Source organism: Dendrobates tinctorius, unplaced genomic scaffold (genome assembly GCF_039654945.1).
Source record: "Dendrobates tinctorius isolate UK_male_01 unplaced genomic scaffold, ASM3965494v1 ptg000020l, whole genome shotgun sequence".
Classification (NCBI taxonomy): domain Eukaryota; kingdom Metazoa; phylum Chordata; class Amphibia; order Anura; family Dendrobatidae; genus Dendrobates; species Dendrobates tinctorius.
Genome location: NW_027361688.1, coordinates 8160258 through 8184118, shown reverse-complemented (window position 1 = coordinate 8184118; position 23861 = coordinate 8160258). Strand labels below are relative to the sequence as shown.

The window sequence follows — 23861 nt, the reverse complement described above, 5'->3', positions numbered from 1 at the left end:
ACAACAGCATAAATTCTAAACAAATACAGTCTGGAGTGGTGGCTATTCCACCTGAGGTAGTGACCTTTTTTTGCCTACAGGATCAGCACTTCCGGACTTGAATTATGTTCCTGAAATTGTTTCTGCAGACGAAGGCACCTGCTCAACACAAATTCTCAATGAAGACTTTTTGGTATCGTCCAATATCAATTTTAAGGTGGGTTAAGCGTAAGGTTTCCCCTCTAAGAGGCACGGAGAACATTTTACCTGAGGCTCTGCCCACTTTGCCTACAGGGTCAGCCTTGTGGACAAATGGCATATTCCTGCACCTGTTCCTGCAGAAGAAGGAACGTGCTCAACAAAGACTTTCTGGTACAGTTCGATACCCATTTTAAGGTTGGTTAATATTTGGCACCACTATTTGCCTAGGGCCATAATGACAATCATAATGATAATAAGCTGGAATACATTTCACCTGAGGTGCTGTCCTCTTTTACCTACAGGGTCAGCCTTTTGCAGACATGACTTATATTCCTGCACCAGATCCTGTAGAAGAAGGAACCTGCTGAACACAAATTCTTAACAAAGACTTTCCGGTATAGTCTGATACCAATTTTAAGGTGAGTTTACATTTGGCACCAAAATTTGTCTATGGCCATAATCCCAACCAGAAATGCCCACAAAACAGTTTGAAATGCCTCTAAGTACCATTTCATACATACAACCATCCAGTTTTAGGGTCGGGTCTGTAAAAACAGGTATCAGTGACTAGGGTCTAACCTCTATGAGGTGAGAAGAACATTTCCCCTGAGATGCTGCCCTCTTTTTGCCTACTTGGTCAACATTTTTACAGACATGACCTAGGTTCCGCTACCTGTTCCTGCAGAAGAAAGAATCTGCTCAAGACAAATTCTCAGTAAAATTCAACTATAGTTCAATGAAAAAGTTCTTTGGCACATAAAAATCAAATATTTGAAGGTAGCATTGTATTATGGACCACTATTTCCCCAGGGTTGTGTTCCCCACCCTACAAAACTGGAAACACCCACAAAACTGGAAATGCTTCATTTCACAGCGTACCTCTTTTACAGTCTCGTCTGCAAAGACTGATGAAGCGTTTAGAGTGTACCCTCTATGGAGTGGGCGTGGTGAACATTTCCCATTTTTCTGCCGACAGGGTCAACATTTTTCTAGACATGACTTAAGGCCCTGCACCTGTTCCTGCAGAAGAAGGAATCTGCTCAACTGATATCTTTCTTCTGTGATGACCCGTGGAGGAGATAAGAGGATAGGAATACAGCACCGCACTTGTACAGGATAAAAGTATACTTCCCGGCTGATTCTATGATGAGTCTGGTATCATGGAGACCCCTTTGCCATATTGAGGAGATGACCATATGGACAGCAAATTGTACATTGGCTAACCACATAACTACTGTCTGTAATATCTTGAGGTAATAGACAGTATGGGATTAGAATAGTAGAACTAGTTTATTCAATTTCCTCTTACTTGTAGCTTCCTCGTGTGAAAACTGAAATGGCGCCCCCTTCCTGCCCAAATTGGAAGTTGGGAAACTGCCAGGATAGACTATACATATATCTGTAAAAATGCTGGCCCGAAGAGTGAGGGAAGATTGCCACCTGAGGCACAGAGCACCATTGCCTAACATTTTGGCAGGTTTTAATTTGTTGAGCCCACGTACCTCCCATGAGGAAGAGTAGACCAGCGACATATTGCATGAGACCCCGGTCCCAGCAGCAGCCCAGCACTCCAATGACCCAGCCGAACAGAATGATGGCGACGGCCATTCCCATAAATCCAGCTGTCATCCTGCGTAAATCTGCAGAAATAAAAACAAGATTCATAAGATGATAATTCTAACAATAATAAGAAAAAACGAACATCATTCCATCCGGGTGAAGATAAAGTATCTTATTACATCTTTATTCTGCCAAATGCTAACAAATTCTAACAATAAATCATTAAAATACATATGTGCAGAATTACATGTCATATTAAGTAGCATCCTCTGTTTCCTAGAATCCTATGGGCCAGTTGATAGAAGGGCCCTGGACTTCTAGACAACTTAATTTCATTTGATAATGTTATAAAAAGACAAAATGCAAATAATTTTATTTATAAATTATGTTGTCTTACTCCTGAAAAATCCCTTAAAAGTGGTGGCCACTAAGTGTCATCTTTTCATGTAACCTCCTGACCACTGCCTGTTGTCAAGTGTAATTTGTCCTTACCAGTAGAGGTAAGATACATTACAGGAAGTGGGGGTGTGTCTTACTCTCTCTACAATAAGTGGGTGTGTGTCTTACACTCTCTCTACAGGAAGTGGGGGTGTGTCTTACTCTCTCTACAGGAAGTGGGTTGTGTCTTACTCACTCTACAGTAAGTGGGTGTGTCTTACTCTCTCTACAGTAAGTGGGTCTATGTCTTAATCTCTCTACAGTAAGTGGGGCCGAGTCTTAATCTCTCTACAGTAAGTGGGGGTGTGCCTTACTCTCTCTACAGGAAGTGGGTGTGTCTTTCTCTACAGGAAGTGGGGGGGTGTCTTACTTTCTCTACAGGAAGTGGAGGTGTGTCTTACTTGCTACAGGAAGTGGGGGTGTCTTACGCTCTACAGGAAGTGGGGGGGTGTCTTACTCTCTCTACAGTAAGTGGGGGGTGTCTTACTTTCTCTCTACAGTAAGTGGGGGGTGTCTTACTTTCTCTCTACAGTAAGTGGGGGTGTGTCTTACTCTTGCTACAGGAGGTGGGTGTGTGTCTTACTCTCTACAGGAAGTGGGTGTGTCTTACTCTCTCTACAGTAAGTGGGGGTGTGTCTTACTCTCCCTACAGGAAGTGGTGGCTGTCTTACTCTCTCTACAGTAAGTGGGGGTATGTCTTACTCTCGCTATAGGAAGTGGGGGGGTGTCTTACTCTCTCTACAGTAAGTGAGGGTGTGTCTTACTCTACAGTAAGTGGGGGGTGTCTTACTCTCTACAGTGAGAGGGGGTCTTAATCTCTCTACAGTAAGTTGGAGTGTGTCTTACTCTCTCTACAGTAAGTGGGTCTATGTCTTAATCTCTCTACAGTAAGTGGGGCCGAGTCTTAATCTCTCTACAGTAAGTGGGGGTGTGTCTTACTCTCTCTACAGGAAGTGGGTGTGTCTTTCTCTACAGGAAGTGGGGGTGTGTCTTACTTTCTCTACAGGAAGTGGAGGTGTGTCTTACTTGCTTCAGGAAGTGGGGGTGTCTTACGCTCTACAGGAAGTGGGGGTGTCTTACTCTCTCTACAGTAAGTGGGGGGGTGTCTTACTTTCTCTCTACAGTAAGTGGGGGGGTGTCTTTCTTTCTCTCTACAGTAAGTGGGGGTGTGTCTTACTCTTGCTACAGGAGGTGGGTGTGTGTATTACTCTCTACAGGAAGTGGGTGTGTGTCTTACTCTCTCTACAGTAAGTGGGGGTGTGTCTTACTCTCCCTACAGGAAGTGGGGGGGTGTCTTACTCTACAGTAAGTGGGGGTATGTCTTACTCTCGCTATAGGAAGTGGGGGGTGTCTTACTCTCTCTACAGGAAGTGGGGAGGTGTCTTACTCTCTCTACAGTAAGTGAGGGTGTGTCTTACTCTACAGTAAGTGGGGGGTGTCTTACTCTCTACAGTGAGAGGGGGTCTTAATCTCTCTACAGTAAGTGAGGATGTGTATTACTCTCTCTACAGTAGGTGAGGGGGTGTCTTACTCTCTCTACAGTAAGTGGGGATGTGTCTTACTCTACAGTTAGTGGGGGTGTGTCTTGCTCTCTCTACAGTAAGTGAGGATGTGTATTACTCTCTCTACAGTAGGTGAGGGGGTGTCTTACTCTCTCTACAGTAAGTGGGGGTGTCTTAATCTGTCTACAATAAGTGGGGCCGAGTCTTAATCTCTCTACAGTGAGTGGGGGCGGGTCTTTGTTTCTGTACAATAAGGGGGGTGGGACTTAATCTTTATAAGTAAGTGGGGTGAGTCTTTGTTTCTCTAGATAAAATGCAGATGTCTTAGTCTCTCTCCAGTAAGTGGGGGTGGGTCTTAAGGGGCCTTTACACATAGTGATATTGCTAGCAATATCGCTAAAGCATCACTGATTTGGTGAGGCAGCAGCGATATTGCTAGCGATATCGCTATGTGTGATACTTACCTCCGACCGGCTCCCCCGCTGTCTGTCGCTGATCGCGCAGCTCCATTTCTCGTCGGCCACTTCCTGCTGGCACCGACGACCGATGCGTGGACGAGGGCGGGAGGACGTCAGGATCGCCGCGTCTGAAAGGTAAGTAACGACCGCTGTATCGCTGCTGCATCGCTGTGAGATCTGCCTGAGTGGCAGCTCACTAGCGACCATTTAGCGATGCACCAGCGATCCTGACCGGGTCGTATCGTTGTCGGGATTGCTGGTGCATCGCTAAATGTAAAGGGGCCTTTAGTCTCTCTAAAGTAAGTGGGTATAGGTCTAAACCTTTCTACAGTAATGGAGGGTGGGTTTTTGTTTCTCTACATGAAGTGAAAGTGGGTTTTTCTTGCTGAAGGAAGTTGAGCTGGTCTTTCTCTAAATAAAGTTGGGGTAGGTCTTAGTTTCTTTGTAGTAAGTAGGGGCGGGACATAAACTTTCCACTGTAAGTGGGGGTGGGTCATTCTTTCTGTACAATAAGTGGGGGTAGGGCTTAATCTGTCTAAAGTAAGTGGGGGGGTGGGTCTTTGTTTCTCTAGATGAAATGGTAGCAGGCTTGTGTTGCTAAATGAGCTGGGGGTGGGTTTATCTCACTAAAAGAAGTGAAGCAGGTCTTTGTCGCTAGATAAAATGTGGAAGGATCGTAGTTTTTTTACAGTAAGTGGAGGCGCATTTTAGTATCTCCAAAGTAAGTGGGGGCGGGTATTAATCTCTACAGTAAGTGAGGGCAAGTGTTTGTTTTCCTAGATGAAGTGAGGGCGGATTTATTTTGCTCAATTAAGAGGGGGCAGGTCTTAGACTTTCTACAGTAAGTGAGGGTGGGTCTTAGCATTTCTACAGTAAGTGGGGGTGGGTCTTAGCATTTCTACAGTAAGCGGGGGTGGGTCTTAGCATTTCTACAGTAAGCGGGGGATTGGTCTTTGTTTCTCTAGATGAAGTTAGGGCAGGTTTGTCTTGCTAATGGAAGTGGGACTGGCTTTAGTCTCTCAACAGGAAGTGGTGGCGGATCTTTAGCACTACAGAAAGAGGAGGTGGGTTTTAGGATTTCTAAAAGAAGTAGGGTTGGGTCTTTGTCTCTATTGTCCCCTGCTCACCTGACTGTCACACTCAATACAGGAATAATTGAAAGGTATGCTTTCAGTTCAGGGCAAGAGCAATTGATGCTGGTAAGCAAGCGAAAGTAAGTTATAGCACCTACAGTGCTGGCAAAGTGCTGATGAAAAGCAACTGCCCAACTAAAAAAAAAGTAGTTGCAAGAGCATAACAACTGAGACAGTCCCTGGACATAGCACATTGGTTTCTACATGTAAATACATTTTATCTTGAATTTTCTGGCATTTTTGTACATAATTTTTTTATGATCCCAGCTTGATGACACTTAATGGAAACCTTAACTGTTTAAGTCCAATCATATTCTATCCTGGTTGTGACAGGGTTAAACAGGTGTACGGCTCATTTTATAGCTGAATATTAGACCATCAAGGACAGATTTTCATCTTCTGACATTAACCAATAAGGAAAATCCATTGACTGGCAGCACACAGAGATCTTTAAACCTGTAAGGAACTAGTGCGGAAAATAAAATAAAAAAATAAATATAACACACACAAATCCAATTTAAACAATAGGAATAGGTGATTTTCTGAATTCACTTTCCCTTTAAACGTAATAGCCCTTTAATTGGCCTTTGTGACTGATAAGTGTCTTGTTCCCTGTGCATTGTAGAATGCTGCTGTGTGCGGCGGGGAAGGGTTAAGTGCAGGTTGACTAGGTATTTTCAAGGCTTTATAAGCACATTATAAATTAATGAATGCATTCAGCGCTCAGCACACTGCAGCCCGGGGTCTGACAACACAGCGCGCTGCTGTCTACAGCTATGCAGAGATGTATGGTCGACATGGGAAGAGCCACTCAACCTTTCCACCATCCGCAGCCTCGTGGATAACGTTTCTCTGCTGCAGAGCGTTTCTACTATCCTGCAGTATACACATCATTGCCCCTATGTACAAGAATCTAACTACTATAATACTGCCCCCTATGTACAAGAATATAACTACTATAATACTGCCCCGTATGAACAAGAATATAACTACTATAATACTGCTCCTATGTACAAGAATATAACTGCTATAATACTGCCCCTATATACAAGAATATAACTACTATAATACTGCCCCTATAGAGAAGAATATAACTACTATAATACTGCCCCCTATGTACAAGAATATAACTACTATAATACTGCCCCCTATATACAAGAATATAACTACTATAATACTGCCCCTATGTACAAGAATATAACTACTATAATACTGCCCCCTATGTACAAGAATATAACTACTATAATACTGCCCCGTATGAACAAGAATATAACTACTATAATACTGCTCCTATGTACAAGAATATAACTACTATAATACTGCTCCTATGTACAAGAATATAACTGCTATAATACTGCCCCTATATACAAGAATATAACTACTATAATACTGCCCCTATAGAGAAGAATATAACTACTATAATACTGCCCCTATGTACAAGAATATAACTACTATAATACTGCCCCTATGTACAAGAATATAACTACTATAATACTGCCCCCTATGTACAAGAATATAACTACTATAATACTGCCCCGTATGAACAAGAATATAACTACTATAATACTGCTCCTATGTACAAGCATATAACTACTATAATACTGCTCCTATGTACAAGAATATAACTGCTATAATACTGCCCCTATATACAAGAATATAACTACTATAATACTGCCCCTATAGAGAAGAATATAACTACTATAATACTGCCCCCTATGTACAAGAATATAACTACTATAATACTGCCCCTATGTACAAGAATATAACTACTATAATACTGCCCCTATGTACAAGAATATAACTACTATAATACTGCCCCCTATGTACAAGAATCTAACTACTATAATACTGCTCCTATGTACAAGAATATAACTACTATAATACTGCCCCCTATATACAAGAATATAACTACTATAATACTGCCCCTATGTACAAGAATATAACTACTATAATACTGCCCCCTATGTACAAGAATATAACTACTATAATACTGCCCCGTATGAACAAGAATATAACTACTATAATACTGCTCCTATGTACAAGAATATAGCTGCTATAATACTGCCCCTATATACAAGAATATAACTACTATAATACTGCCCCGTATGAACAAGAATATAACTACTATAATACTGCTCCTATGTACAAGAATATAACTACTATAATACTGCTCCTATGTACAAGAATATAACTGCTATAATACTGCCCCTATATACAAGAATATAACTACTATAATACTGCCCCTATAGAGAAGAATATAACTACTATAATACTGCCCCTATGTACAAGAATATAACTACTATAATACTGCCCCTATGTACAAGAATATAACTACTATAATACTGCCCCCTATGTACAAGAATATAACTACTATAATACTGCCCCTATAGAGAAGAATATAACTACTATAATACTGCCCCTATGTACAAGAATATAACTACTATAATACTGCCCCTATGTACAAGAATATAACTACTATAATACTGCCCCCTATGTACAAGAATATAACTACTATAATACTGCCCCTATGTACAAGAATATAACTACTATAATACTGCCCCGTATGTACAAGAATATAACTACTATAATACTGCCCCTATAGAGAAGAATATAACTACTATAATACTGCCCCTATGTACATGAATATAACTACTATAATAATGCCCCTATGTACAAGAATATAACTACTATAATACTGCCCCCTATTTACAAGAATATAACTACTATAATACTGCCCCCTATGTACAAGAATATAACTACTATAATACTGCCCCTATGTACAAGAATATAACTACTATTATACTGCCCCCTATGTACAAGAATATAACTACTATAATACTGCCCCCTGTGTACAAGAATATAACTTCTATAATACTGCCCCTATGTACAAGAATATAACTACTATAATACTGCTCCTACAGTTTGTACAAGAATATAACTACTATAATACTGCCCCCTGTGTACAAGAATATAAATACTATTATACTGCTCCGACAGTATGTACAAGAATATAACTACTATAATACTGCTCCTATGTACAAGAATATAACTACTATAATACTGCCCCTATGTACAAGAATATAACTACTATAATACTGCCCCTATGTACAAGAATATAACTACTATAATACTGCCCCTATGTACAAGAATATAACTACTATAATACTGCCCCGTATGTACAAGAATATAACTACTATAATACTGCCTCTATAGAGAAGAATATAACTACTATAATACTGCCCCTATGTACATGAATATAACTACTATAATAATGCCCCTATGTACAAGAATATAACTTCTATAATACTGCCCCTATGTACAAGAATATAACTACTATAATACTGCTCCTACAGTATGTACAAGAATATAACTACTATAATACTGCTCCTATGTACAAGAATATAACTACTATAATACTGCCCCCTATGTACAAGAATATAACTACTATAATACTGCCCCCTATGTACAAGAATATAACTACTATAATACTGCCCCTATGTACAATAATATAACTTCTATAATACTGCCCCTATGTACAAGAATATAACTACTATAATACTGCTCCTACAGAATGTACAAGAATATAACTACTATAATACTGCTCCTATGTACATGAATATAACTACTATAATAATGCCCCTATGTACAAGAATATAACTACTATAATACTGCTCCTACAGAATGTACAAGAATATAACTACTATAATACTGCTCCTATGTACATGAATATAACTACTATAATAATGCCCCTATGTACAAGAATATAACTACTATAATACTGCCCCCTATTTACAAGAATATAACTACTATAATACTGCCCCCTATGTACAAGAATATAACTACTATAATACTGCTCCTACAGTTTGTACAAGAATATAACTACTATAATACTGCCCCCTGTGTACAAGAATATAACTACTATTATACTGCTCCTACAGTATGTACAAGAATATAACTACTATAATACTGCTCCTATGTTCAAGAATATAACTACTATAATACTGCCCCTATGTACAAGAATATAACTACTATAATACTGCCCCTATGTACAAGAATATAACTACTATAATACTGCCCCTATGTACAAGAATATAACTACTATAATACTGCCCCGTATGTACAAGAATATAACTACTATAATACTGCCTCTATAGAGAAGAATATAACTACTATAATACTGCCCCTATGTACATGAATATAACTACTATAATAATGCCCCTATGTACAAGAATATAACTTCTATAATACTGCCCCTATGTACAAGAATATAACTACTATAATACTGCTCCTACAGTATGTACAAGAATATAACTACTATAATACTGCTCCTATGTACAAGAATATAACTACTATAATACTGCCCCCTATGTACAAGAATATAACTACTATAATACTGCCCCCTATGTACAAGAATATAACTACTATAATACTGCCCCCTATGTACAAGAATATAACTACTATAATTCTGCCCCTATGTACAATAATATAACTTCTATAATACTGCCCCTATGTACAAGAATATAACTACTATAATACTGCTCCTACAGAATGTACAAGAATATAACTACTATAATACTGCTCCTATGTACAAGAATATAACTACTATAATACTGCTCCCTATGTGCAAGAATATAACTACTATAATACTGCTCCCTATGTACAAGAATGTCTACTATAATACTGCTCATATGTACAAGAATATAACTTCTATAATACTGCCCCTATGTACAAGAATATAACTACTATAATACTGCCCCTATGTACAATAATATAACTTATATAATACTGCCCCTATGTACAAGAATATAACTACTATAATACTGCTCCTACAGTATGTACAAGAATATAACTACTATAATACTGCTCCTATGTACAAGAATATAACTACTATAATACTGCTCCCTATGTGCAAGAATATAACTACTATAATACTGCTCCCTATGTACAAGAATGTCTACTATAATACTGCTCCTATGTACAAGAATATAACTTCTATAATACTGCCCCTATGTACAAGAATATAACTACTATAATACTGCCCCTATGTACAAGAATATAACTACTATAATACTGCCCCCTATATAGAGGAATATAACTACCATAATACTGCCTCCTATGTACAAGAATATAACTACTATAATACTGCCCCTATGTACAAGAATATAACTACTATAATACTGCTCCCTATGTACAAGAATATGTCTACTATAATACTGCTCCTATGTACAAGAATATAACTACTATAATACTGCTCCTATGTACAAGAATATATCTACGATAATACTGCCCCTATGTACAAGAATATAACTACTATAATACTGCCCCTATGTACAAGAATATAACTACTATAATAATGCCCCTATGTACAAGAGTATAACTACTATAATACTGCTCCTACAGTATGTACAAGAATATAACTACTATAATACTGCCCCCTATATACAAGAATATAACTACTATAATACTGCCCCTATATAGAAGAATATAACTACAATTATACTGCCCCCTATGTACAAGAATATAATTACTATAATACTGCCCCTATGTACAAGAATATAACTACTATAATACTGCCCCTGTGTACAAGAATATAACTAATATAATACTGCCCCTATGTACAAGAATATTACTACTATAATACTGCCCCTGTGTACAAGAATATAACTACTATAATACTGCCCCTATGTGCAAGAATATAACTACTATAATACTGCCCCTGTGTACAAGAATATAAGTACTATAATACTGCCCCATGTACAAGAATATTACTACTATAATACTGCCCCTATGTACAAGAATATAACTACTATAATACTGCCCCTATGTACAAGAATATAACTGCTATAATACTGCCCCTATGTGCAAGAATATAACTACTATAATACTGCTCCTATGTACAAGAATAGAACTACAAACATTGTTATCTCGTATTATTCTGCTTTCTCTTTAGTAACAGTGTTATTCTCATGTGTGAGATCCTCATGCAGTCTTTCCAGGCCGCCTCTGCCCTGATAATCTTCCTTTGTAGATTAGTGGTGACGAGCTTTTACATATTCCGGACACATATTTACAGATTTCGGAGGGACGGCGCTGAATGGGGTCAAACGTCTCGATCTTCTGCCATGTAGGACATCCGCTGCCGTCCCTGTCACCCTCTATAGCAGCTGTGTTATCCATGGTGCAGGGACCTCCGGCCAATATCCAGTAATAAGTCCTTGAGTCCTCCACTCCTGTCATATTAGTATGATGGGAAGGCGACATGGGGTCGTCATCCCCCGATAGGCAGACCTAGAACATCTGGACTATGTTCGGAGCACTATTTGCTTTTATGCGAGATCCCATTACATGGTGCACTCAGGCGCATTGTACTGTGAGATTGATTTATTTTACATCTCCAATCACACCGCCCGCAGGAAATACTACATCTCCCACAATGCCCCAGTACACGGCAAATCAATCAGTAGGCGACTTAATGTCCACCCTCTAATATTTTCTGTGCTGTTTTACTTAGCACAAACCTCCAAATCTACTGGACGTACATCGAAATGATAATATTCTGTCTACCTGGAGCCACCACTAGAGGGAGCTCAATGCATACTATTTACTCAATGACCTTTTTCATAGTCCCTTGCTCCCCCTGGTGGTGGCTTCTGGTAGCTCCATATGGAGGTGTAATCTGAGTTAACTGGAAACAGCAGAAGTTTGAGTTCAGCTCTTGATGTCACTGAAGAAGTTGAAGTAAATATATTATAAGTCCAAATATATCGTGGAACTGCACCCAGAATATGCCACTCTGGGGGATTACCTCTACATGCCGACCCCCCGCTCTTCAAATTTATTATCACAGATAGCAGCTGATTTAGGTGAACTCTCAGTTGACTTTTTCTGACTGTTCCTGTACTTGTGAAGCTTCCCGTCGGGGGACATGTCACAACTAATGACTCTCCCTGCCTGAGACTTGGCTGCACAGTTTCCTCTCGTCCCAGAAATAGCCCCAGCAAGGACTCCAGCAATGACCCCAGCAATGACCCCAGAAATGGCCCCAGCAGTGGCTCCAGTAATGACCCCAGAAATGGCCCCAGCAAGGACTCCAGCAATGACCGCAGAAATGGCCCCAGCAATGACCCCAGAAATGGCCCCAGCAATGACCCCAGCATTGGCTCCAGAAATGGCCCCAGCAGTGGCTCCAGAAGTAGCCCCAGCAGTAGCTCCAGTAATGACCCCAGCAATGACCCCAGCAATGGCCCCAGTAATGGCCCCAGTAATGGCCCCAGTAATGGCCCCAGCAATGGCCCCAGTAATGGCCTCAGCAATGACCCCAGTAATGGCCCCAGCAATGACCTCAACAAGGGCCCCAGCAATGACCTCAACAATGACCCCAGTAATTGCCCCAGCAATGACCCCAGAAATGGCTCCAGCAATGACCCCAGTAATGGCCCTAGCAATGACCCCAGTAATGGCCCCAGCAATGACCTCAACAATGGCCCCAGCAATGACCCCAGTAATGGCCCTAGAAATGGCCCCAGCAATGACCACAGTAATGACCCCAGCAATGACCTCAAGAATGACCACAGTAATGACCCCAGCAATGACCTCAAGAATGACCCCAGTAATGGCCCCAGCAATGACCCCAGTAATGGCCCCAGTAATGACCCCAGTAATGGCCCTAGAAATGGCCCCAGCAATGACCACAGTAATGACCCCAGCAATGACCTCAAGAATGACCCCAGTAATGGCCCCAGCAATGGCCCCAGCAATGGCCCCAGCAATGGCCCCAGCAATGACCCCAGTAATGACCCCAGTAATGACCCCAGTAATGGCCCCAGTAATGGCCCCAGTAATAACCTCAGCAATGACCTCAACAATGACCCCAGAAATGGCCAACCTCTGTTTGTGCCTGGCTGACAGACACATTCACAGGAACAAAGTCCGCACCAGCCCGTGGGCCCTTGGCAGACACATGGACATGGTACACTTGGTGCTCCTCACAATCCGGCCGGTCCACGGCTCCTAGAGAGCAGGAAAGGGAGGGATATGTTATGGGGGAAGCTGCCATGGCTGCTGTGTCAGTCATCACCGGCTGTCCAGGGCTGAATGGTCTATAGGTCACTGACGTAAAAGCCTCCTTCCCCTCTATAGAGCCCTGTCCACACTATTGTCAGAGCCTTACACAAGATCAGCACCTGAAATACTCTGTGCTGCTGGAAGGCCCCATATCTCTCATTATGGATCTACTACTTGTCTCCATTCCTCTCCATGTCTCATATATAAACCCCAACACATGTGGTCCGGCCACTGGACCATGTGCAACCCTTCCCTTTTCCTTCCTTCCTCTTTGTCACTGACAGTGTTTTTCTTTTTCTTTTTCTCTTTCTTTCCTTCCTTCTTTCCATCCTTGCCTGACTATATTATTTCTTTCTTTTCTTTCAGTTTCTTCCTCTACTGTCTCTTTATTTTCTCTCTTCTTTTCTTAGCCTCTTTTTCGTCATTTCTTTCTTTCTGTCACTTTCTTTTTCTTTCTTTCTTTTTCTTTCTTTCTTTCTTTCTCTTTCTTTCTTTCTCTCTCTTCCATTCTCTCATTTTCTCTTTATTTCATTCTTTTTTTCCTTTCCCCCAGTTTTCATTCCTTCCTTGTCTATATTATTTCCTTATTTTCTTTTTTTTCTCTGTTCTTTCTTTTCTTTCCTTTTGCTTTTTCTCATCCACTTTCTTTATTCATCTTTTTCTTTTTTTTCTTTCTCACTGTCAGTTTTCTATATTATTTACTTAATTTCTTAAAGTTTCTCTATTCTCTTTCTTTTTTTTTATCCTTTTCTCTCTTGCTATCAGCTTTTATCCTTCCTTTCTTTCATGCAATCCCTGTCTATTTTCTTTTTCTTTCTATCTATCTATCTATCTATCTTTTTGTTTTTCAGTGTCAGCTTTCCTTGTCTATATTATTACTTATTTTCTTTTTCTTTCTCTTTTTCTTTCTCACTGTCAGCTTTTATCCTTCCTTTCTTCATCATCTATATTATTTATTTTGTTGTTTTTCTTTCTCTTTTTCTGTCTCATTGTCGGTTTTTCTCCTTCCTCTCGTGCATTCATTACCTGGCTTTATAATTTCTTTGTTCTCTCTCTCTCTCTCTCTCATCATTCTCTGCTCTTTCATCATTCTCTCATCTCTCTCCCTCTCTCTGTTCTCTCCTCTCTTTTCTCTGTTCGCTCATCGTTCTCTTTCTCCTCTTTCTTTCTCTCTCTCTCTCCCTCTCTTTCTCTCTCTCTCTGTTCTCTCATCATTCTCTTGCCTCCCTCTCTCTTTCTCTCTGTTCTCTCCTCTCTGTCTCTTTATCTCTCTCTCTTTCTCCCTCCCTCTTTCTCTCTCTCTGTTCTCTCCCTCTTTTTTCGCTCTGTTCTGTCATCTCCCTGTCTCCTCTCTTTATCTCGCATTCTCTCTCTGTTGTTTCATTGTTCTCTCCCTCTCATTCCCTCTCCTCTCTTCTTTCTCTCCATCTCTTTCATTGCTGTCTCATATCTCTCATTCTCCCTCTCTCTGTTCTCTAATCATTCTCTCTCCCCCCCTCTCTCTCTCCCACTCTCTTTCTCTCTCTGTTCTCGTCTTCCTCTCTCCTCTCTTTCTGTTCTCTCATCGTTCTACTGTCTCTTTCTCTCTCTGTTCTCTCATCTCTCTCTCTTTCTCTCTCTGTCCTCTCATCCCTCTATTTCTCCATCGATCTGGCACCTGGCTACTTCTGTTTGTATCTCACCGTACGGGCAGAGACAGACTGCCGTATAACTCGTGTGATAATCGCATTGCATTGCTTGGACTGGCCGGCACCTCTCCTGACCTGAGCATGACGGCGTGATGGATTACTATGCAGCGGTGAAGCTCAGGTCAGGAGAGGTGCCGGCCGGTATGAGTTTTACGATGCGATTCCCGCACGAGATATACGGCAGTCTGTCTCTTGCGCCCACAGTTGCGCTGTCCACTGTCCGTTTCATGCTGGAGAAATCCTCCGTACAATCTGTCCATCCGCATCTTTTCTGGCCGGCCGTGCACCCATTACATAAAGTGCTGCTTAATAGGAGGGATAAGGTATAAAGAGATATTAAATACCGGCGGCGGCCCTCCCCGCTCGGCTACACCGGCTCCATATTGAAGGTTTGTCTCGTATTAACATTTAAATTGAAGACGTCTTTTCCAGCGGACGACTCCGGAGAAGGGAAGAAAGAGATAGGAAGAGACAGGGCATCTGCATTTAAATAGAAACTAGTTAAAAGGAGAAGAAAAAGCCGCCTCGCAGGGAGAATCTTTATATTAACTCCTTGAACCGGAGCTTCTAGGTACCAAGGATTACAGCGATGCATTGTGTTTTGGATTATGGAGGAGTTTAAAGGCATTTTATGTATTTTTTTTTTTTTATAGAAATAGCGCCACCTTTTCACATTGGCCACCTTTGGTATTGCAACTCAGCCCACTCGAGTGCGTGAGGTTCTGTTTGTAACCAGTCCCTGCAATGAGGGTCCCAAAAGGAAGACCCCTCTGCACACCCCACCACCCCTTTTACAGCGATACCAAACTTGTATAGTTTTTTTTTTTTTTTCATTTATTTTAGCAGTTAAAGTAAATTACAATTTTTGTAAACATTTCCCCTTTAAAAAATAAAATAAATTTACATTTTTAAACTTTTCTAAATTTTAGTTTAGTGGGGGTCTTTATATTAGAGCAGGAGGTGACTTACTAACACTATCTCGTCTTCTGAAGGACCCTATGTCCATGTATTACAGCCTATAGATTTCAGCAGCCACGGTGTAGTACTTTTTTTCTCCTGCGGGGGCGCTGCAGGGAAAGTCATTTCATACTCCAAGGCCTTCCCCGGTCTTTAAATACCAGGAAAGCTCCAGGAAAAGTGTCGTTTTCACAGTTATATATGGTTGATTTAATTGTGCTTATTTCTTCCACCCCACGGCTTTCATCAAGTCCCTTTTTGACACTTGTCATTTGTCACTTCCAAGGAAATTATTAAGACGTTTCTTCAAGCGTGAAGTCACAGCCTTTAGTTTATCTGGGAAGAAAAGGAGTTTTACACATCTGCCCTGACACCCTGAATCTGCTCCAGTAACGGGTGGGACGTGAATGGCCGGTTGTCAATGCGCGACCCCTGTTCCTAGCATATAGTAGGGCTAACTACCTCATCATCCGTGGGGTCTAACATCATAACCCCCATCAATCATGAGATCAGAGATTTTGTGTCCTCCATGTTACTGTGTACTGCTTCGTTCACTTTCAGCCTCTCCGTTTACTGTCCACATTACCCCTCCATTCACACTACACTTAAGGACCACTAGCCCCAAATCGGTCAGGGTCCCAGTAGTTGGGCTCCCGCCATACATACTTTTACAATTTATACTGCTTACAGATGGTTTGTGGGACACCTCCATTGTGATATCCCTTACCTATCTCTATTTATTGTGATGCATGTTCTTAACAAATCAGATGCTTCCCTCTTCTACTTCCTGTTCTTATTGTTTGCTCTGAACCAATCAGATAGTTCCTTTTCCTTCTCCCTCTTTTTACTGTGTGCTCTGAACCAATCAGATGCTTCCCTCTCCTCCTCCCTCTTTTTACTGGGCGCTCTGAACCAATCAGAAGCTTCCCTCTGCTCCTTCCTCTTTTCACAGCATGTTCTTGACCAATTAGATGCTTCCCTCTGCTCCTCCCTCTTTTTGCTGTGTGCTCTTGACCAATCAGATGCTGCCCTCTGCTCCTCCTTCTTTTTACTGTATGATTTGGGCCAATCAGATTCTTCTCTCTGCTCTTCTCTTTTTTTACTGTGTTCTCTGGACCAATCACATGCTTTCCTGTACTCCTCTCTCTTTTTACTGTATGCTCTGAAGTTGAACCAATCAGATGTTTACTTCCCTCTGTTCTCTCTTTTTACTGTGAGCACTGAGCCAATCAGACTTTTCCCTCTGCTCCTCCCTCTTTTTGCTGTATGCTCTGGACCAATCAGACACTATGCCTCTATTCCTCCCTCTTCTTACTGTGTGCTCTTAACCAATCAGATGCTTCCTTCTGCTCTTCCCTCTTTTTTCTTTGCAGTCTTAACCAATCAGATGCTTGCCTTTGCTCTTCCCTCTTGTCTCTCACAGCATGAGTGTCAGTCAGACACTGACTGCAGCTGCATCTCCCTCCTCACCACCCTCCAAATTTTAGTTTTCACTGCTCTTTTGACAGTTTTTGGGTTTTAGTGCCACTTATTACCGGAGAAAGTTATAGAACAACAATCCTTATAGGTTTAGAACCATACTAAACCGCACCCCTTAGCTCAGGTTTTAAAGGGGATGGGTCATAAGAAATTGACCTACTTTTTAACTCATATTTTCATGTTAAATTTATTTATTTTTTTATAGCACGTTCACTGTTCAAAAATATATAGAGAGTAATCTTGCAATTTTCACTCTCTCCACTAGGGTAATTCTAGACAGCACATGTACATTAGCAGCAGCAACAGACTGACACCGACTCTACCTATTGTACTAAAACATCTAATGAGCAACAGTCATTGTCAAAGGAGGGGAGGAGGTGAGCTGTGAAATCGCCTATTGTGAATGGTGGATCTTGTATTATCAGCTGTACATAGAGGTGTTATTCTAATCCTGCCTGTGATGGTAATGAGACTGATGAAAAGTCTTCTGTAAACAACAGGAAGTTAGTGGCCAGTGTGAAAATTTGCAAGATTTCTAATTTTTTGTAATACAGATTGTGATGTGATAAAAATGATGTCAATATTAAAATAATAATAATAATAATAAAATATAAAAAAAATATAAAAAAATTATATATATAAATACAATCTAATTATTTTTATTAGCATTAAATATATTTATAAATATATAATTATATATATATATATGTGTTTTTATATTACTATATATGTATATATAATATAAAATATAATATATAAATTATATATTAATAATTATTTATATATATATATACATATATATATATATATATATATATATATATATATATATATATATGTATTGTTATTTTTCTGTTTATATTCTTTTAACCCCTTCATGACCCAGCCTATTTTGACCTTAATGACCTGGCCATTTTTTGCAATTCTGACCAGTGTCCCTTTATGAGGTAATAACTCTGGAACGCTTCAACGCATCCTAGCGATTCTGAGATTGTTTTTTCGTGACATATTGGGCTTCATGTTAGTGGTAAATTTAGGTCGATAATTTTTGCGTTTATTTGTGAAAAAATCAGAAATTTGGCGAAAATTTTGAAAATTTCGCAATTTTCAAATTTTGAATTTTTATTCTGTTAAACTAGAGAATTATGTGACACAAAATAGTTACTAAATAACATTTCCCACATGTCTACTTTACATCAGCACAATTTTGGAAGCAAAATATTTTTTGTTAGGAAGTTATAAGGGTTAAAAGTTGACCAGCGATTTCTCATTTTTACAACAAAATTTACAAAACCATTTTTTTTAGGGACCACCTCACATTTGAAGTCACTTTGAGGGGTCTATATGGCAGAAAATACCCAAAAGTGACACCATTCTAAAAACTGCACCCCTCAAGCTACTCAAAACCACATTCAAGAAGATTATTAACCCTTCAGGTGTTTCACAACAGCTAAGGCAATGTGGAAGGAAAAAATGGACATTTTAATTTTTCCAACACAAATTTCCTTTCAGCATCAATTTTTTCATTTTCACATGGGCAACAGGATAAAATGTATCCTAAAATTTGTTGGGCAATTTCCCCTGAGTACACCGATACCTCATATATGGTCATAAACCACTGTTTGGGCGCACGGCAGGGCTCAGAAGGGAAGGAGCACCATTTGACTTTTTGAATGGAAAATATGCTGGAATATTTAGCGGTTGCCATGTCGCGTTTGGAGAGTCGCTGTGTGCCTAAACACTGGAGCTCCCCCACAAGTGACCCCATTTTGGAAACTAGACCCCCCAAGGAACTTATCTAGATGCATAGTGATCACTTTGAACCCCCAGGTGCTTCTCAAATTGATCTGTAAAAAAAAAAAAGTACTTTTTTTTCACAAAAATTATCTTTTAGCCTCAGTTTTTTCATTTTCACATGGGCAACAGGATAAAATGGATCCTAAAATTTGTTGGGCAATTTCTCCTGAGCACACCAATACCTCATATGTGGTCATAAACCACTGTTTGGGTGCAGGGTAGGGCCCGGAAGGGAAGGAGCGCCATTTGACTTTTTGAATGGAAAATTAGCTCCAATCGTTATCGGACACCATGTCGCGTTTGGAGAGCCCCTGTGTGCCTAAACATTGCAGCTCCCCCACAAGTGACCCCATTTTGGTAACTAGACCCCTTAAGGAACTTATCTAGATGTGTAGTGAGCACTTTGAACCCCCAAGTGCCTCACAAAAGTTTATAACATAGAGCATTGAAAATAAAAAATCATTTTTTTTTCCTCAAAAATGATTTTTTAGCACGCTATTTTTTATTTTCACAAGGGTAACAGGAGAAATTGGACCACAAAAGTTGTTGTCCAGATTGTCCTGAGTACGCTGGTACCCCATATGTGGGGGGGGCACTGTTTGGGTGCACGGCAGGGCGCAGAAGGGAATGAGCGCCATTTGACTTTTTGAAATGAAAATTGGCTCCAATCGTTAGCGGACACCATGTCGTGTTTGGAGATCCCCTGTGTGCCTAAACTTTGGAGCTCCCCCACAAATGACCCCATTTTGGAAACTAGACCCCCTAAGGAACTTATCCAGATGCATAGTGAGCACTTTGAACCCCCAGGTGATTCACAGAAGTTTATAATGCAGAGCAGTGAAAATAAAAAATCTTTTTTTTCCCCTAAAAAAAAATTTTTTAGGGTGGTTTCACATTAGCGCTTTTTAAGCGCACGCACGGCCGGGGGTAGCTCCGCCCCCGAGCCGGCTCTCTGCCCGGCGTGCCCGCCCCTTGCTTGTATCGCCGCCTCCTAGCGCACAGTGGCGCCTGCGATCGGCGCATCCTATCTTTAGCATAGGGTGCGCAGATCGTGCGCAGGCCGTGCGCTAGTTGCGCTTTGACCTGCGCTGCGCACCTTTGACGGTGCGCCGTGCGCGCCAAAATCCGAAAAGTTTGATTTTGGCGCGCACAGCGCACCGTCAAAAGTGCGCAGCGCAGGTCAAAGCGCAACTAGCGCACGGCCTGCGCACGATCTGCGCACCCTATGCTAAAGATAGGGTGCGCCGATCGCAGGCGCCGCTGTGCGCTAGGAGGCGGCGATACAAGCAAGGGGCGGGCACGCCGGGCAGAGAGCCGGCTCGGGGGCGGAGCTACCCCCGGCCGTGCGTGCGCTTAAAAAGCGCTAATGTGAAACCACCCTCAGTCTGCAATTTTTTATTTTCACAAGGGTACCAGGATAAATTGGACCCCAAAAGTTGTTTTCCAGTTTGTCCTGAGTACGCTGGTACCCCATATGTGGGGGGAGACCACTGTTTGGGCACACGTCGGGGCTCGGAAGGGAAGTAGTGACATTTTGAAATGCTGACTTTGATGGAATAGTCTGCGGGCATCATGTTACATTTGCTGAGCCCCTGTGTGCCTAAACAGTAGAAACCCCCCACAAGGGACCCCATTTTGGAAACAAGACCCCCCAAGGAACTTATCTAGATGTGTGGTGAGCACCTTGAACCCCCAAGTGCTTCACAGAAGATTGTAACGCAGAGCCGTGAAAATAAAAAATCATTTTTTTCCCTCAAAAAAAATGATTTTTAGCCCGCAATTTTTTTTTTCACAAGGGTAACAGGAGAAATTGGACCCCAAAAGTTGTTGTCTAGTTTGTCCTGAGTATGCTGATACCCCATATGTGGGGGATGACCACTGTATGGGCACACGTCAGGGCTCGGAAGGGAAGTAGTGACGTTTTGGTATGCTGACTTTGATGGAATGGTCTGCGGGCATCATGTTACATTTGCAGAGCCCTTGATGTTCCTAAACTGTGGAAACCCCCCACAAGTGACCCCATTTTGGAAACTAGACCCCATAAGGAACTTGCCTAGATGTGTGGTGAGCACCTTGAACCCCGAAGTGCTTCACAGAAGATTGTAACGCAGAGCCATGAAAATAAAAAATCTTTTTTTTTCCTCAAAAAATGAATTTTTAGCTCGCAATTTTTTATTTTCACAAGGGTCACAGGAGAAATTGGACCCCAAAAGTTGTTGTCCAGTTTGTCCTGAGTACGCTGGTACCCCATATGTGGGGGGAAACCACTGTTTGGGCACACGTTGGGTCTCAGCAGGGAAGTAGTGACATTTTGAAATGCTGACTTTGATGGAATGGTCTGCGGGCATCATGTTACATTTGCTGAGCCCCTGTGTGCCTAAACAGTAGAAACCTCCCACAGTTGACCCCATTTTAGAAACTAGACCCCCCAGGGAACTTATCTAGATGTATGGTGAGCACCTTGAACCCCCAAGTGCTTCACAGAAGTTTATAACGCAGAGCCGTGAAAATAAAAAATCATTTTTTTCCCTCAAAAAAAATGATTTTTAGCCCGCAATTTTTTTTTCCACAAGGGTAACAGGATAAATTGGACCCCAAAAGTTGTTGTCCAGTTTGTCCTGAGTACGCTGATACCCCATATGTGTGGGGGAACCATTGTTTGGGCACACGTCAGGGCTCGGAATGGAAGTAGTGACGTTTTGAAATGCAGACTTTGATGGAATAGTCTGCAGTCGTCATTACGTTTGCAGAGCCCCTGATGTGCCTAAACAGTGGAAACCCCCCACAAGTGACCCCATTTTGGAAACTAGACCTTCCAAGGAACATATGTAGATGTATGGTGAGCACTTTCAACCCCCAAGTGCTTCACAGAAGTTTATAATGCAGAGACATGAAAATGAAAAAAACATTTTTTTTCCACAAAAATAATTTTCTAGCCCCCAATTTTTTATTTTCCCAAGGGTAACAGGAGAAATTAGACCCCAAAAGTTGTTGTGCAATTTTTCCTGAGTACGCTGATACCCCATATGTGGGGGTAAACCACTGTTTGGGCACACGTCGGGGCTTGGAAGGGAGTGAGCACCATTTGACTTTTTGAAAGCAAAATTAGCTGGAATCAAAGGTTGCACCATGTCGCGTTTGGAGACCCCCTGATGTGGCTAAACAGTGGAAACCCCTCAATTCTAACTCCAACCCTAACCCCAACACACCCCTAACCCCAACACTAACCATAACACTAACCACAAGCCTAACCCTAATTCTAACCCTATCCCTCTTTTCAACCCTATCCCTCTTTTCAACCCTAACCCTCTTTCCAACCCTAACCCTCTTTCCAACCCTAACCCTCTTTCCAACCCTAACCCTAATTCCAACCCTAACCCTCTTTCCAACCCTAACCCTAATTCCAACCCTAACCCTCATTCCAACCCTAACCCTCTTTCCAACCCTAACCCTCTTTCCAACCCTAACCCTCTTTCCAACCCTAACCCTCTTTCCAACCTTAACCCTAACCCTCTTTCCAACCCTAACCCTCTTTCCAACCCTAACCCTCTTTCCAACCCTAACCCTAACCCTGATAGAAAAATAAAAATAAAAATATTTTCTTTATTTTATTAGTTCTGCCTACCTATGGGGGTGATAATCGGGGGGTTAATTTACTTTTTATTTCATTTTGATCACTCTGAGAGTGATCAAAATGAAATAATGGAATCTGCAGCCGGCAGATTCGGGCGGGCGCAGTGCGCATGCGCCCGCCATTTTCTAAGATGGCGGCGCCCATGACCCGGACCCGCCGGACACCGGGAGCGACGAGGGGACTTGGAAGGTGCCGGGGGCGGTGAGAGTGGGTGAGGGGGGGATCGGAAGCTGGCGGGGAGCGAAGGGAATGGGAGGGGGGGCAGATGATGACAGCGGCGGCAGATCGCCGCTGTCATTCAGTGGCAGGGGGGGCGATCGCCGGTGGGGGGGGGGTCAAATCGGTGTCTCCAGCCATGTCCGATGCTACTGCAGCATCGGCCATGGCTGGATTGTAATATTTCATCAATTTTCATTGATGAAATATTACTATCGCTCTGATTGGCTGTTTCACTTTTAACAGCCAATCAGAGCGATCGTAGCCACGTGGGGGTGAATCCACGCCCCCAGTGGTGAATTACAAAGCCCCCTGTATCTGCGGGTCATGTGACCTTTCATTGACCCCGGTCACCCGACCCGCAGGGGGGCTTTGAATTCATGACACAGGGTATGCGTCATAGGTCGGATTGGCACCGACTTTCATGACGCATACGCTGTGTCACAGGTCGGGAACCGGTTAATATTGGCAATATTTTTATCACATATGTCAAACTTAGAAAAAAAAACCCATTTTCTTGTGATGCAGTCGCTTTAAATGGATTTTGGCTATAAAGAAATACTTTATGGTTTCCTGGCGGATTAATTGAGCGCAGAACCTGTTATTTCGGGGGAGCGCTGAGTTTCCCTACAGTGGCCACCACAGGTGAAATGCGGTATTACACAGCTCCTATTAAAATGAATGTACAGGCTGGGTCCTCCGAGTCTGTCCAAAATCATTTCATAAAAGAAAAAAAAAAGTTTCACAAAGAGAGC

General features: G+C 41.5%; 1 protein-coding gene and 1 long non-coding RNA gene across 5 annotated transcripts in view; one reads left to right on the top strand and one right to left on the bottom strand.

Annotated features, from left to right (window-relative positions):
* The window catches only part of TMEM178B (transmembrane protein 178B), a 244690-nt gene that overhangs the window by 2721 nt on the left and 218108 nt on the right, over positions 1–23861 (bottom strand). For both annotated transcript variants that reach the window (XM_073567583.1, XM_073567584.1), the window contains exon 4: positions 1683–1820. In XM_073567583.1, the coding sequence (XP_073423684.1) occupies positions 1683–1820 (138 nt within the window). The remainder of the gene's footprint in view (positions 1–1682; positions 1821–23861) is intronic.
* The window catches only part of LOC141083372 (uncharacterized), a 137822-nt gene that overhangs the window by 49183 nt on the left and 64778 nt on the right, over positions 1–23861 (top strand). For 2 of the 3 annotated variants that reach the window (XR_012230699.1, XR_012230698.1), the window contains exons 2-4: positions 81–196; positions 274–375; positions 483–599. This is a non-coding gene — a long non-coding RNA (uncharacterized lncRNA). Of the gene's footprint in view, positions 1–80; positions 197–273; positions 376–482; positions 600–1156; positions 1375–23861 lie in introns of those variants that run through there. The other variant, XR_012230700.1, reaches the window with a different exon arrangement.